Source organism: Dermacentor albipictus, chromosome 8 (assembly GCF_038994185.2).
Source record: "Dermacentor albipictus isolate Rhodes 1998 colony chromosome 8, USDA_Dalb.pri_finalv2, whole genome shotgun sequence".
NCBI classification, from domain to species: Eukaryota; Metazoa; Arthropoda; class Arachnida; order Ixodida; family Ixodidae; genus Dermacentor; species Dermacentor albipictus.
In genome coordinates this window covers 1580717-1595919 of record NC_091828.1, presented here as the reverse complement: position 1 = coordinate 1595919, position 15203 = coordinate 1580717, and the positions used below count along the sequence as shown (strand labels likewise).

The following is a 15203-nucleotide window of genomic DNA, read 5'->3' as shown; positions in this document are numbered from 1 at the left end:
ACTTTTGCTAACAACCTTCACATTTCACTAGTGCTAATTCTAGCTTCCCTTTAGCTTCTAGCTTGATTCTAGCTTCCAGCTCAACTGCAATGTTTTGAACGTCAGGGCATGTGCAAGTGAAAATTAGTTTGTGATGGCCATGTGGATCTGTTTCTCTGCCTGAATAATAGGGAGAGGAGGGCAATATAATTGCCTTGAGAACTATTAAGCAGAAGCGGCATGGTGGATGAGGAGCAGTGGCAGGAATAAAACATTTCAGGAGTTCAATGTAGTAAGGATAAAGGAGTCATATGATTAACTTCGCAAGAATATGAGGCCATTATAACACTAAGGGAAACAGACTGGCCCATCACACTGAATTTTCAAATATCCTAACTGGTCTAGAACACCTTGCACAGCTGCTGTAATTAGGAAAAAAAAATGTAGCATTGTCGTAAAAAGACAGCTTTTTTGTTTGTTTACTCTGCTATGTTACTGTACACATTATTACTATTACTTTTTTTTCTTTTGGAACAGAAAGTCACCATATGCCTGGAGGTTTTAGTTCACCTTCTTGGTGTGCTCCCGATATATGAACAGTTCGAAAACATTAACATTGTTGCTTGGTTTATTGCCCAAGTAGAGCGGCACGTAACGACTGACTACGGAACCAGGCGTGTGAATATGCACACCCTGTATCCAATCAACCCCTATATCAATCAATTTTGTACAATTAGACCTCCATATATTGAACTTTAATGTAACAAACCGTTTTACTTTGCAGAACTTATTTGGTGTGCATATAGAAATCTTCAATTTATTGAATTCTGTTTATCTGCAATTTCAATTTACGGAAACTATAAATTCTTCTAAAATTTAAATGAGGATATGTGTTGCATTTGAACTGTAAATTCTATGGACGTACAAGCGCTTTCCGGGAGTAAAGCTTCACGATTTCCTTCCAAAGTTTATTCGACTTAAGGACAAAATTCTGCAGCAAAGTTATAAACGACCACAGGTGACAAGCAGCTGAATGCGAGGTATCTGGTACAGACCCACGGGGGAAAACTTAAAAACCACAATAGCACACATTCAGGCGAGTATGTAAACAGGCGAACTAAGCAGGGAACAAAAACAACACAGCACTGCTTTCATGGGTCCCGAATGATCAGAGTTTCGTCAGAGTTGGTGCAAGCACGCATCCGCAGATAAAACGGGCTCCCACCGTGCATTGACCAATACTTCGAGAGCTGACGCCTACACAATAACCGGGGTAGGTTACAGCACTTGTTTGCGACAACGCAAGTACTTGCAATAGGGGCGACGACCTTCCACAACTCCAGAACATCACAAAAGACCGTTTGCACATGTACTAACCAGCCAAACAAACTAACCACGGCAGCGAAGACCACTTAAATCGAACATACAACGCAGAAGCACCTCGTAAAGTTTTCACCATAGAGAAAGGTTACACCTTGTTGCACAGACGCTCACAAGAAATTCAAGAAATGTCCAAAGCGCACTACCGCCGCCTTTTAAAAATCCAACGGGAGCCAAGCCAAATCAGTAATAAGTTGGCTATTTGGGTGAACGCAACGTACCCGTTAGAACCACCGGGTACGCCCAACGCACTCGTTCGAACCACCGGGTACGCCCAACGCCGGCCTTGGAATATCCAGAAGGTACAACGCATGGCAACCGCAGCACCACGCTATTGGCTTACGAGCCTGCGGGACGCCGTGATGTCACTCCTAGCAACGGCGCCAAGCGATAACTCTCGTTCCCGGTGCTCTCCGTACAAAAATCCCTCACGTGACCTGATAATAGGTGCCTAGGGACAGGATTTGTTTACGGTTTTTGAGAAGGCATGATGGTGGCGCCGAGCGACGCCGTGGCGTGTTCGTTCTCGGCATGTTCGTTCTCCGGCTCGCGCGGACCGTGCGTTGTTCGACGTTGCTTATGTGATCGTGCTTGCGTTGCTTGTGTGTTGGTGGTAGGTTCTGTGTTACTTGGCGGAAAGCCGCGAGTAGTGGTGGTGCGGCAGTGCGACTTTCGCCTCGGTGAGCTCTGGCAGTACAGAATCTGCGTTGTGACCCGTGCTTCTAGCGCCTCGGCAGCGAAGTTCTGCGAACCGCGATGTGGCGTCGCCGTGTCCGACTTTGCTTAACGGACATTGAGGGATGTGCTGCTCGCTACAAGTCATGTAAATGCGACTGCGTCGATCGCCCATGCACTGTTCAGCGCTGATTGTGTACACAATTAAGTGTGCTGTGCTTGAAACGAGTGGTGCCGCCGTGCAGCGGGGGGTGGTGGAGGAGCAGAGTGGCTTAGGGGTCTCCATTTGCACGTTCACAGATATGTGCTCCCGTTTTGGTCTCATTAGCGGCTGTCGCGGGATTGTGGTGTGCTCCTTGCCTAGTATGAAGTTTACGATGCTAACACACAGCATGTTCGCGTTTTTCCGTGCTATGTGTCATTTGCATGATGACCGAGTTGAAAACAAGGCATATGTCTGTGTTGTTTGCATTTGTGTGTTGTAAATTACTTCCTATTGTGGAAGTTCTGGCAGTCTTAAACATAAACGTAAACATATAAACATATTTCTGTGTGTCTGAAATTTTGAATTTCCCATAATAGCCTTTACGACTGATAAGCGGGCTACACAGCCTGTGTGAATCAGCTACCTTTTGTTGCGACCCTCTTCCATGTGGTAGACTGATGCATGGTGCGCGTTTATTTCTGTACTGTTGTAAAAACCATTTGTTTATTCACCCATGGAGTACAAATGTACTGCTTCTTCGCCGCAGTACATTTTAGTTGCGCGCTGAAGGATACTAAAAGTGGGAGGGGACCGCTATCACCCAGCATAGTATGTCCACTCAGGCGACCTGAGAGGCGGCGGTTGCGCGAGTGTATAATTAAAGAACTCTTTTTATGTCCAGTGACAATGGCCCCTTTCCCCTTTAGTATGCTTCACCGCAGTACATAGGAGTATTGCGAAAAAGGTAATCTTAAAAAGCTCAATTATGCAACGTTTCTTTCGTAGCTTGCTACACCGCAATACAGGGGTGTAGCATCGTGCAGTAAAGCATAATAAGAGTGGAAAGGGCACATAGGTTTACTCATTATTTTCAATTGTGATATAATTTGCAAGTGCATCTGTGCTCTTGGTAAGCTTTATTGACAATTCTTTGTACATTACAAATTCATATTGCCAGGAAGCTTACTAAGGCACATTCGCCATATTGTAATGCATTATTCATCTTCAATGCAGGAGCACAATGCGGATTCATGCCTATGCTTCTGGCTGGACTGCACGTGCTCTTTGAGAACTGATTCGTTGTTCATAAGTGCACTGGTACTTACTCTAAACTGGAGGGCTGAAGTTGATACGGAAGCACAATCTTTATTAAGAGGACAAGATGTTGCCAAGGTGGTTGTAGCACAGTTTTTTTTTCTTCGAGGTACCTTTTCTACTAGAAGCTTCCATTGCAGTGTTTCGAGCCTCTTTGAGCCAGCACATAGTCTATATAAACATCGGACACCGATTGGGAACATCACCTATGCTCTCTGCAGTAAGCTGCGCACAGGATAAGTTCATGCCTATCTATAGAAAAAAATGTAGCATGACCAGACTAAAAGGGGGTGGGCTGCAGCAATACTAAGTGTTAAATGTTGCCTTATCCTTTCTGTTGAGTTTTCTGTTTTGTGCTTTTTATTATGGATCCTCCACAATAACCATTAGAGTGCCGAACGTGAGCTTGTTGGTCTCAGATCTCATGGTTGTTACTAACAAAACAGTGTGATAAACAAACAAGGGCTTGGAGGCATCCTGTCACCTTGCTTATCTCATGGTGTTGCTTCATGAGCACCGTAGGCCTCCAGACCAACTAGGAAGGGAAATTTGTTGCAATCACTTCAGAACTGTATTGCAACCAAACGAACAGTGCTCTCAATGACAACATTTGGACAGTAGAGTGCTTGCACCCAGCAAAGTCTAAGAAGGAAGCATTCAGGATGTGCAAGTGGGCCTTTTGAAGCTGGCATCATTGTTGAAGGGGCTTTGCCTGCTACCCTCTTTATGGATACACAAAGATGATTTCCTCTTTGAGAGGGATTGTTTCAGATGTCGTTACATGGCAACAATGCTGGGTGTATAGTAGCAGAGAAGCTTGTCTTTGCCCACTGTCAATAATATGTTCCTTTTCCAGTTCTTGTGGAAGTGCCTACTTTTTGTACACAAAGTGCTCTCCATGCATGCATGCATTTTTAGCTTGTAAAGATGTCTATTACCCTTTGCCTCAAGCTGGTCCTTGTTGATGTCACCCAAGAAGGCATTGTGGAGTATGGCGATGCGCACTTACAAATCAGTGTTGATGCCAGTGAAACCAGATTAATGGAGCTGCCATTTATTTCTGTCCACTCCATCTTCATCCAGTTACAATGAGCAGTTCTTTGTCCAAACAGAAGGCATATGTAGTTGGTCATGCATAGCCTACGCACTAAGATTTGTTGGCGTGCCTGAGAACCTTAGCAGTGTCTATATGCAAAAACATTCTGATGTGTTGATGGCTTCCTTCTCTTTATCACCCTTTGCCTGATGAAGCCAGCAACTTGGTCACCCGCCGTGGTTGCTCAGTGGCATGGTGTTGGGCTGCTGAGCACGAGGTCACGGGATCGAATCCCAGCCACGGTGGCCGCATTTCGATGGGGGCGAAATGCGAAAACACCCGTGTACTTAGGTTTAGGTGCATGTAAAGAACCCCAGGTGGTGGAAATTTCCGGAGTCCTCTATTACGGCGTGCCTCATAATCAGAAAGTGGTCTTGGCACGTAAAACCCCATAATTCAGCAACTTGGTCAATTAGATGTACAACAGGCTTCCCATTAGTTTTCTCAGCGTCTCCTTTACCAGGGTGCTGCTCATAGATATCTGTTTTCTTGACCTTGCACTGCACTTAAACCATGGCCACACCTGCTGAACCTATAGTATGCGATCAGAAAAGTGCTATACATCACGTTGCTCCAAACTCATGACATGCGCTACAAGGCCTTGTGGAACACCCTCATTAATTTCCACCCTCATCATACTGTATGAAGTTTCACATGACAAGTGCGACAATTAACATCTGCTGGTTTTTCAGTGCTATTCCTGTCCAGCTTGCTGAAAGCTGTCCCGAGTGTTTCTTGTCCCGACTGCTGTCGGACAAGAAGTGCATAAAGCAAGGGTAGCAATAACCATATATGTCACACAAAATGAAGGTCACTGAGTGTACAGGCGATTTAATTCTTATCCAACAAGCTTGGTTCTCCCTTTGCAAGTGAGTAAACCCAACTTGCCCCAAAGACATGGCCTGTGACAAACTATGTGCCAGATGCTGTGTCCCCTGCAAAGCCGAAGATGTGTACAACATCCTGACACCCGTAGTGGCTTCTACACTGGGCAAACAGGCTACTACAAGAATGACCGCCTCTAATAATATGCTAATAACATGAAAACGTGCAGAGATTTGGCTATTCATTGGGTCCAACTGCAGGTGCAAGCCACTCTTCCACCAGATTTGTGTTGTTCACAGGAATTGGAGCTATACAAATGCAGACAAAAACAGTGATGTTTGAAAGTAGTTGAGTTCAACTATATTCTGCACAAACAGTGCTACTTACAGCGCCGGTACCTTGTAGCTACATTTCATGGCTGTCCCGCCATTCAAAGGCACTATTCTTGAATTATTAACTTCTATTTATACTTATGGTGGCCACATATTGCAAGTACATATCTACATTTGTGCAATATGGTTAAATGATCTCAACTATGATAGCCATTCCTAATCTGAGATGCAACAAAAGAACTAATATAGACAACAAATTGCAATTCAAGAAGACAACCCGTGCACAGGATAAGTGATAGACTTCCTTTTATTGAACAAAAGTCACATGTGTCACACGTCACCAGCAGTGGGTAGCAAACTTGCAAGCTTGGGTGACAGAGGCAAAACTTAGCAAAATGCTACACTCATACTCAAATGTATAATGGCCTATGACACAATAAACTACATTATATTGTACTGAATGAAAGGGCAAGACTCCATCCAAGAACACATTACGGCACAACATAATTGACATGGTGTAAAAGATGTTAACACGCCTTCCCCATAAAAAAAGAAACACTGAAAACATGCCTTAAAGGGCAATGTGCAGTGTCTGAAAGCAAGGAAAAACAACCCAAAAAAGGTTTCGCTAAGTCTTTCAATGATTAAAATTGTCAAACTGTCTTGTCACTTCTTAATGGATCTGCATTGTGTACTAGGGTGTTCTGATAAGGCAGTTTCAGCAAGTGTATTGGAAAGCAGTGTTCCCAGTCTGTGCCCAATATTTCGAATTTAAAGAGGGTCAGGCTGCCTTTCAAAGATGTACATTTTAATTTATAAAGCAGAAAAAGGCAAGCAAAATTGCTGTGCTTTAGAAATTCACTTAAAGCAGTGCTAGTAAATTAAAGTATTAGTTTTCACTTATACAGCTTTCCACCTCTAACATTGTTTATCCCAGTTGTAAAAAGATGGGAATTTCTTTTTGAACAGAACTTTTTAAACTGTATTTAACAGGCGAACCAAATACATCATAAAAGTGGCATTTCGCATCTGCAACAACTTCAATGTACTTGAAATTCAGCATATTGGGACATGGAGGAAGCCATAAAAATGCAATAACGGCCCGAGAGAGTTCTCTGCAATTAGGTGAAGAAATTGGCACATACCTGCAACATTTATTGATATCTAGGGTGAACTTTAACATCCAATGCAATATAGGCTCTTTCGGGACTGTTTATAACGTTTTGTGCCAGCGCACATACGTTAAAACACTATTCAGTGCTTGCACGCCGTGTCGATGTATGCCGAATTGCATTAACAGGACGTGAGCAGCACAGTAATCGCAAGGGCGTTTTGTTTCCTCTTGAGGGCATCGCGCTGCGTATCATTAGTAGTAGTGGTGGAATACGACTCCATCTCACAGGTTCCAATCTTGTCAGCATGGTTTTCGCCCAGCGATCCTCGCAGCGTAAACTGTCGCACCGGCGTAGATCCCGATTCCTATCAATCGGTTGTCGGCATGGGTTTCGCCCAGCGATCCTCGCAGCGTAAATTGTCGCACCAGCGTAGATCGCGATTCCTATCAATCGGCAGGGCGGAGACGGCGCTTCGATGGATGGGACGGAAAGTCGCGTCACCCTCGGCTCGCGACCGCGCCAGCACACAGTTACGCCAGTTTCACGTAGCCGCCATAGAGAAAGTAGCCGCGTCTGCCTGCCAGCAACGACAAAACGTTGGCCACGGCGTTGGCCACGACACGCAACAAGCTACGCGAAACCGCTGGTGATGAGAGTACGTTGTTAGGCATGACGCCACGGCGCGTCCCCGCAGGCGGCAGCCAATAGCGTGGCGCTGCGGTTGCCATGCGTTGTCCCTTCTGGATTTTCCAAATACGCTCCCCGGCACACAGGCCTTGGGGACGGGGGCCGGAACCTCCGCGATTAGAAGCAAGCAAAGAGGTCTTGACTCTTCGCGGCTGTCCGTGCCCTGACGTCACACGAGCAGCGCTCGCAGCGCCCCTGTAGTTCGTTCTCGGGCCTAATAGGTACCCTCGAACTCGAAGTGTTTAGACAGGCTCGCATCGCCGTGTAAGCAGCGCGAATTTCGGGTTCTGCTGCTGTGTTGTGGTTCGCTCCTTGTTTTTTTGTACGCGTTTGGGATGTTTGAGTTGCCCATATTCCGGAGGGCCATGGCTTGATCAGAGTTGTCGCCCAGCTGCTGGTGTTACCGCACCGCATCTAGAGCAAAGGTGAGGGTTCTGCGGCGCTTTTCTGAAGCCATGCCTTCCGCTCGGTTCTATGCCACTCTTATCATAAATCTACCCACCGCTCATGGCCGGCTGATCGCGTTGATAATGCGGGCGGAGAGTCGCTTACCGCTGACGAAGCGTGAAAAGGCACCACTAATAAATCGCGTCCCTGCTACGAGTTTTGCGCAATTACACGTTCTTTTCTTGGCGCTTGTAGAAACAAACAGTTGAAAGTGATCTAGAAATGCCAGCGAATGCGAAACGATTGCCGCTGGTCTCGCAGTGATTGCAGGATTTATTTATTCGTCCCTTCGATGAACAACTCTGCAGTTCCTACTTGCTGTTTCTTAAATCAGTAGAGTTCTACTGTTAGTTGTGTACAACATGCATGTGTCATGTCTTTAGTCGCTACGTAATAAGAGGTAGGCCCCTTCACCAGCACACGCATATGCACTCGGGTGTTGGCGCCAGCAGATGCTGTCTTGCAGTGTCTCTTCCCCTTTCTTTTTTCTCCACCTTTATGAGATGACTGAATCAGGGTGTAGGCGAGTCGTATGTAAAAATACTGAAAGATATATATATAGCGGCTCCACAACCGCCGTAGTCCTCCATAAAGAAAGCAACAAAATCCCAATAAAGAAGGGCGTCAGGCAGGGAGGTACGATCTCTCCAATGCTATTCACAGCGTGTTTACAGGAGGTATTCAGAGACTTGGATTGGGAAGAATTGGGGATGAGAGTTAATGGAGAATGAAGTAACCACGTACTCCCAAGAAGATCAACCGAGCAAAAAACGTTTATTACGGGTATCGCGTGCAATATATAGCACGCAGCAAGAAAGAGGGGAAGGGACAAATAGAGAGTAAGGGAAGAAAGTGAGAACAGCAGGTGCGCCCAGCTTCATAGGCACGTGTGGTGCCATGATGATACAACAGTCTCCTCTTCTCTTAGGGAGAGAACCTGTCAGGGGGACGTCTCGAACGTGTTGAGCTTTGTAGTTCCAGGGTTGTGGTCTCATCCGTTGTATTCGCATAGCGGTCTTGTCGACGGCTCTGTCGCCTCTGGCTGAGAGATGCAGCTGCACTTCCTCCGAGTACTGCACCACCACACGCGGTTGCACTTGGTCCAAGTGTCGTTGCATTAGTTCATCCTCCGGTCCCTCCGCAGTCACCGTACGAGACTCCTCTGTGGTTTGGACACGTGCTTGAGTCCATGGGTCTTCGAGGCAACCGCAGTTTCGCACTCAAATTGGTTTATCCTTCTGCAAGAAATCATTGGCAAAAGGGTAACTGTAATGCTCTGTTTCTGACGGCAACAAGTTATCTAATCGGGAGCGTAGCTCACGCCCCATCAGCAGCATAGCCGGCGTTTTTCCGTCTGACAGCGACGTTCGTCGGTAGTTGTGCAAGATCCTGGCTAGCCGCGTTTGCATTGATCCTTGCCTGTTTTTCTGCAGGCTTTGTTTTATAGTACGCATCGCTCGTTCCGCCAACCCATTTGATTGAGGCTGATATGGTGCAGTGCGCATGTGCTTTATTCCATTCACCGTAATGAAAGTCTGCAATTCCCGGCTTGCAAACTGCGGCCTATTATCTGTGACGATTGTGCGCGGCAACCTAAAAGTGCTAAAGAGGGGTGCGCAGGACATCTACGGTCGTCCCAGTTGTGGAAGTTCGCAAAGGCACAGCTTCCATCCACTTACTGTGGGAATCGACCACAATTAATAGCATGTAGCCATCCACCGGACCCGCAAAATTAATGTGCAGACGAGACCACGGCTGCCTGGTTTCCGGCCACAGGACTAGTACCTGGCGTGGAGGCATTGGTGCAGCTTGAACACATAAGTGGCACGTCTTACCGAGCTGCTCAATCTGTTTATCAATGCCGGGATACCAAAGCAACGAGCGAGCTAGTCTCTTCATTACGGTGATTCCTTGATGTGTCTCATGAATCAGCTGCAACACTACGTTCCTGGCTGCTTTAGGCACGACGACTCGGTGGCCCCAGAACACCAGGCCTTCTCTCACAGTTAGCTCGTCCCTCGGAACTAGGTGCGGCTTCAGAGTGACTTGCTTCGCATCTAAATGCCGAGGCCAGCCTTCCTGCACCCACTTCTGCACCACAAGTAACTCCTCATCATTGGCCGTATAGCGGGCCAGTTGTTTGGCTGACAACACTCTACTGTCCAAACAGGTGGTGAGAAGTAGGTACTCGCAGTCATCAGCGCTGTCCTCGTCTCCGGACACTTCCTCGGAAGGCGCTGCCCGTGGCAGGCGGCTGAGTGCATCAGACGGAACATTCGCCTTGCCGTACTTGAACTTGACGATGTAGGAGTAGGTGCTCAACTGGAGAGCCCACCGTTGTATGCGGGTGGCTGCCATGGCTGGAACCGGCTTATCTGGATTGAAAATGCTGACTAATGGCTTGTGAGCAGTCAGAAGTGTGAATTTCCTACCCAACAAATATGCCCGGAATTTCGCCACTCCAAACACTAATGCCAGGGCTTCCTTTTCAAGCTGCGAATACTTCCTCTCTGCGTCTGCGAGTATGCGGTAGCGGAAGCCAATGGGTTGCCTCATCCCCTCAGCTGTGCCGTCAGAAAGGACGGCTCCAATGCTGACTGATGAAGCGTCACATTCTAGTACCAACGGCTTGTTTGGGTTGTAATGGGCAAGAAATTCTGCACTACTTATCAGTGCTTTGACCTCTTAGAATGGCTGCTGCTGAGTAATGCCCCACTTCCACTCCGTCCTGGTGCTCAATAGTTTGCACGGAGGTGCAAGGATCGTGGCTGCGTGCAGTAGAAACTTTTGGTAATATGTGACCAGACCCAAAAATGACCTTAACTCGGGCACTCCCGTGGGTGTGCCGACGTCCAGAATAAACTCAAGATTTTCCCTTTTGGCATGCGCGCCCTTATCGTTGATTTTGTAACCCAAAAAATCAACTTCATTTTGCTGAAATCTTGACTTCTCCCGATTCAGCCGCACCCCGCACTCGCGGAACCTTCCCATAACTCGACGTAAGGTGGCGGCGTCATTCCGCTTTTCTGCAATGATTACGTCGTCCAAATAGCCCTGTACTCCGGGCAGTCCTTGCAAAATATTTTCCATGCGTTGCTGAAATAGCGCTGGCGCAGAGGCTACTCCGAACAGAAGGTGTGTGAAGCAAAAAAGGCCCTTCTGTATATTCACCATCGTGAGCAGTTGCGATTCTTCGTCTAACGCAATTTGATTGTAGGCGTCCCGGAAATCGATAGTTGTAAAAACTTCACCGTCATTTAATGTCGCCATGATGTCCTCTATGCGCGGGAGAGGATACTGGATCATATGGCAGGCTTGGCTGACAGTAGTTTTGAAATCGCCACATAAGCGAATGTTTCCGTTACGCTTTACCATCGCCACTACGGGGTGCTGCCCACTCCGAGTGTGCGACCGGGGCAAGAATTCCATTTTCAACTAACCGATCAATTTCGGCCTCCACTTTTGAGCGCAACGCGTACGGCACCGGCCGCGCCTTACAGAACCAAGGAACAGCATCATCCCGCAATGGCAAACGGGCGAGTGGTCCCTTTACTTGGGACCACTCGCCCGTTTGGGTCGGAACACGTCGGAAAATTCTTCTAACAAGACTTGAACGCCATTGCCAACTTCATGAATGGCTGCACTCACCTTCCTGTGTTGCGCTGAGCACCGGCTCCCCAAGAAGGTCCATCGCTCTCATGACGTCCCTGCCACACAGGTTCAGCCTGGAACAACTCAGCACCGCTAATGTGGCTTTCGTAGTCTTCGAACCCAAGGAAACGTCGAGCTGTAACTGGCCACGCACCGGCAGTGGTCCAAGGAAGCATGACAACTTGAGCTGCGATTCTTGCAGTTTCGGCCAGGCATCTTGATGCTGTACATAGGTGGGCCAAGTGATGATAGAAACCTGGGACCCAGTGTCCAGCTGCATCTTGATAGCTATTCCATTCCAAAGTAGAGTGCACATTACTGCCTTTACGGTGTGAATGTTTCCAACAAAATTATCTGACGTTTCAACAAGGAACAGAGCTTCTGATCCCAGATCGTTGCAGTTTCCTGCTGATAGATGCACGGCATTAATTTGCTGGTGTAGCCATGTGAACGGTTCCCTCGTTCTGCTGTCTGCTTGTCCGGGACACATCTTGCGAACATGACCGCGCTGCTGGCACCGGTAGCACTTTGCTGAGCGGAACCGGCAGGTTCTGGGGTCGTGCCCTGTTTTTCCACACCTAAAGCATGGTGGCCGACTTTCAGGTAGTGCATACATGTTTCTTAACATGTGTACGCCTTCCTCCTCAGGCGCATTCTTCAACGTCTTCACATTTTCTTCCGCCATTTCTACTGCTAAGGCGATTTCCTCTGCTTCGCTTCTTGTTAAGGATGCCTTCGAAAGCAGTTGACGATGTACCGAGTTGTCTTGCAAGCCACAAACTATACGGTCCCGGAGCATCCTGTCAAGTGAAGTGCCGAAGTTGCAGGTATCCGCCAATTGCCGAACGGCTACAAGAACATCTCTGACTGGCTCTCCTGGCATCTGGTTGCATGAGAAAAATTTGTAGGATTGGGCTATTTCATTCGGGCTGGGTGAAAAATGCTTCTGCATTATGTCGAGGGCTTGATTGTACGACAGCTGGTTCACCTTTGTTGGCGCATAGCGTCCACTAACAACGGCCACCGTGTGAGTGCTTAGCCCTGCTACGAGCAATGCTTGCTTCTTCTTTTCTTCCGTGATGCCGTTGCCTTCTAAGAAAGCTTCTAGCCGCACTAGATATGCCGGCCAGTGGTCCGTAGCTTCCTCGAACTGCGGTGGGCTTTCGTATCCGGCCATGGCTACCGGGGTGTTGCTGGTGGAGCGGCAGGCTTATCCCATCCTCGTCGCCACTGAAGTAACCACATACTCCCAAGAAGATCAACTGAGCAAAGAACGTTTATTACATGTATCGCGTGCAATATATAGCACACAGCAAGAAAGAGGGGAAGGGACAAATAGAGAGTAAGGGGAGAAAGTGATTACAGCAGGTGCGCCCAGCTTCATAGGCACGTGCGGTGCCATGACGATACAACAGAGAATACCTTAGTAACTTGCGATTCGCTGATGATATTGCCTTGCTTAGTAACTCAGGGGACCAATTGCAATGCATGCTGACTGACCTGGACAGGCAAAGCAGAAGGGTGGGTTTTAAAGTTAATCGGCGGAAAACTAAAGTAATGCGTAACAGTCTCGGAAGAGAACAGCAGTTTACAATAGGTAGTGAGGCACTGGAAGTGGTAAGGGAATACATCTACTTAGGGCAGGTAGTGACTGCGGATCCGGATCATGAGACTGAAATAATCAGAAGAATAAGAATGGGCTGGGGTGCATTTGGCAGGCATTCTCAGATCATCAAAAGCAGGTTGCCATTATCCCTCAAGAGCAAAGTGTATAACAGCTGTGTCTTATCAGTACTTACCTACGGGGCAGAAACCTGGAGGCTTGCGAAAAGGGTTCTACTTAAGTTGAGGACGACGCAACGAGCTATGGAAAGAAGAATGATGGGTGTAACGTTAAGGGATAAGAAGAAAACAGATTGGGTGAGGGAACAAACGCAAGTTAATGACATCTTAGTTGAAATCAAGGAAAAGAAATGGGCAGGGCATGTAAGGAGGAGGGAAGGTAACTGATGGTCATTAAGGGTTGCGGACTGGATTCCAAGGGAAGGGAAGCTTAGCAGGGGGGCGGCAGAAAGTTAGGTGGGCAGATGAGATTAAGAAGTTTGCAGGTACGTGGCCACAATTAGCACATGACTGGGGTGGTTGGAGAAGTATGGGAGAGGCCTTTGCCCTTCGCAGGCCTTTGCAGTGAGTGTAGCCAGGCTAATGATGATGATATGACAGCTATGTGCCTATTCATTCGGACGTCGTGGTTCGGGCTTACTACAGTGCTCAGCATTGGTAACACACACGGCTGTATTCTAGCTAGCTAGGGGTGCCATCATCACCTTCCATTTGAGGCACTGAGACAGTGACAGTGTATTTTCTTCACTTAAAGCTGTGAGTGCTTTGTGAGTGACCGTGCAGGTAGAGAAACTTGCTTCACTGCTGCTGTTGCTTACTGGCACTTTCAAAAGTAAACGCATATGAGTGTATGATCAGCTCACCGTTCTATATGTATATGTGCGTTGCTTTCGTTGATCATATGTCATGCATGCAACTTTGCATCCATGATTGAGATCGTAGAAATGGCAAGAAGGCAGATGACACTGTGTGTGCTTAATTTTTGTCTGGGCCGTTTTTAGAATATCAACTATTAACGAAGTGGACGAACTCCAAACAATCGAGCTGTTTACAGCTAAATGATCTTTTTCCTGTTGCATGTGGAGCAGACGCTTATATTTGTGGCTGTGGCATTGTGACGAGGACTAGGCCTGGATAAACTGGCCTATAATTTGTTTCACTCTGTGGCTGCTGCTGCTGTCTTTACTGCTTCTGCCACTTTATTGTGCCTCCACCTAATATTTACTCTGCTTATCAAGATCTGACTTGACTCTGCCTTTCTGACAACAAACATAGCTGCAAGTATTGATACAAATGAGGCTGACTTTGTTTCACCTCCCATATTCATTCCTGGTATCAGCGACTATGCTGTAGACAATAGAACCAAGCTCCCTCCAATACTTGGTACATTTCTATGATGGTGGAAATTATTTAGCAGTGAACACAGAACTAAACAATTTTATCCATGCATTTGAAGATATACGCACTGATTGAGACATTAATAGTGCTTGGAGAATTCTCAAAAGCCAAGATACTTGCACTGATATCGCAATATATACTGTTGAAACTACTAAGCACAAGACATATGAAAGATAAACCATGGATAACCAATGATATTCGTCAACTTATGAGATGAATACACTGGCCTTTTTTGTAAATTTCTCCAAATCTAAAAGGCGAGTTATCCTTCAATACTTTCCCAGCAGTAAATATGTAAGGCAAAAATTATACCAAACAAAGCACAATTTAGTACGCTAGATGCAACTCACTGGGGGCTGTTCAACTCAGTGATATGTGGAAGCTTGTGAAACACAGCTGGAAAGGACAGGTTGGAATACGTTATCTTGAATCTGAAAATGACTAACTAATGAACAGGCGGCCACCACTTTCAATCATTATTTTACGTCGGCTCTTTCTAGTAATATACATATGTACAGTTCCCCTTCACCAGCCTGTGTTGGAATTTATGAGCAAATGCACAATGTTACTTGATCAGTCAATGGTGTTTTCTAGCTTCTCGGTGTCCTAGATACTGCTAAAATGACACGGCCTGATGCATACCAAACATCATTAAGATGATTTCAGAATGGCATGCCGTGTCATCTATAATGCTA

At 46.8% G+C, this 15203-nt stretch overlaps 2 protein-coding genes across 4 annotated transcripts in view; one reads left to right on the top strand and one right to left on the bottom strand.

Annotated features, from left to right (window-relative positions):
• Nucleotides 1–7613: 7613 nt before the first annotated feature.
• The window catches only part of LOC135911568 (zinc finger protein 235-like), an 89817-nt gene continuing 82227 nt past the window's right edge, over nucleotides 7614–15203 (top strand). For all 3 annotated transcript variants that reach the window (XM_065443896.2, XM_065443894.2, XM_065443895.2), the window contains exon 1: nucleotides 7614–7814. The gene's annotated coding sequence lies outside the window, so the exon portion shown is untranslated. The remainder of the gene's footprint in view (nucleotides 7815–15203) is intronic.
• On the bottom strand, nucleotides 9569–12952 carry LOC139048711 (uncharacterized). The gene is made up of 3 exons (XM_070523207.1): nucleotides 11485–12952; nucleotides 9672–10211; nucleotides 9569–9621 (listed from the first exon to the last, which is right to left on the bottom strand). The coding sequence occupies exons 1-3, from the start codon at nucleotides 12662–12664 to the stop codon at nucleotides 9569–9571; spliced, it is 1773 nt and encodes a 590-aa protein (XP_070379308.1). The 5' UTR covers nucleotides 12665–12952.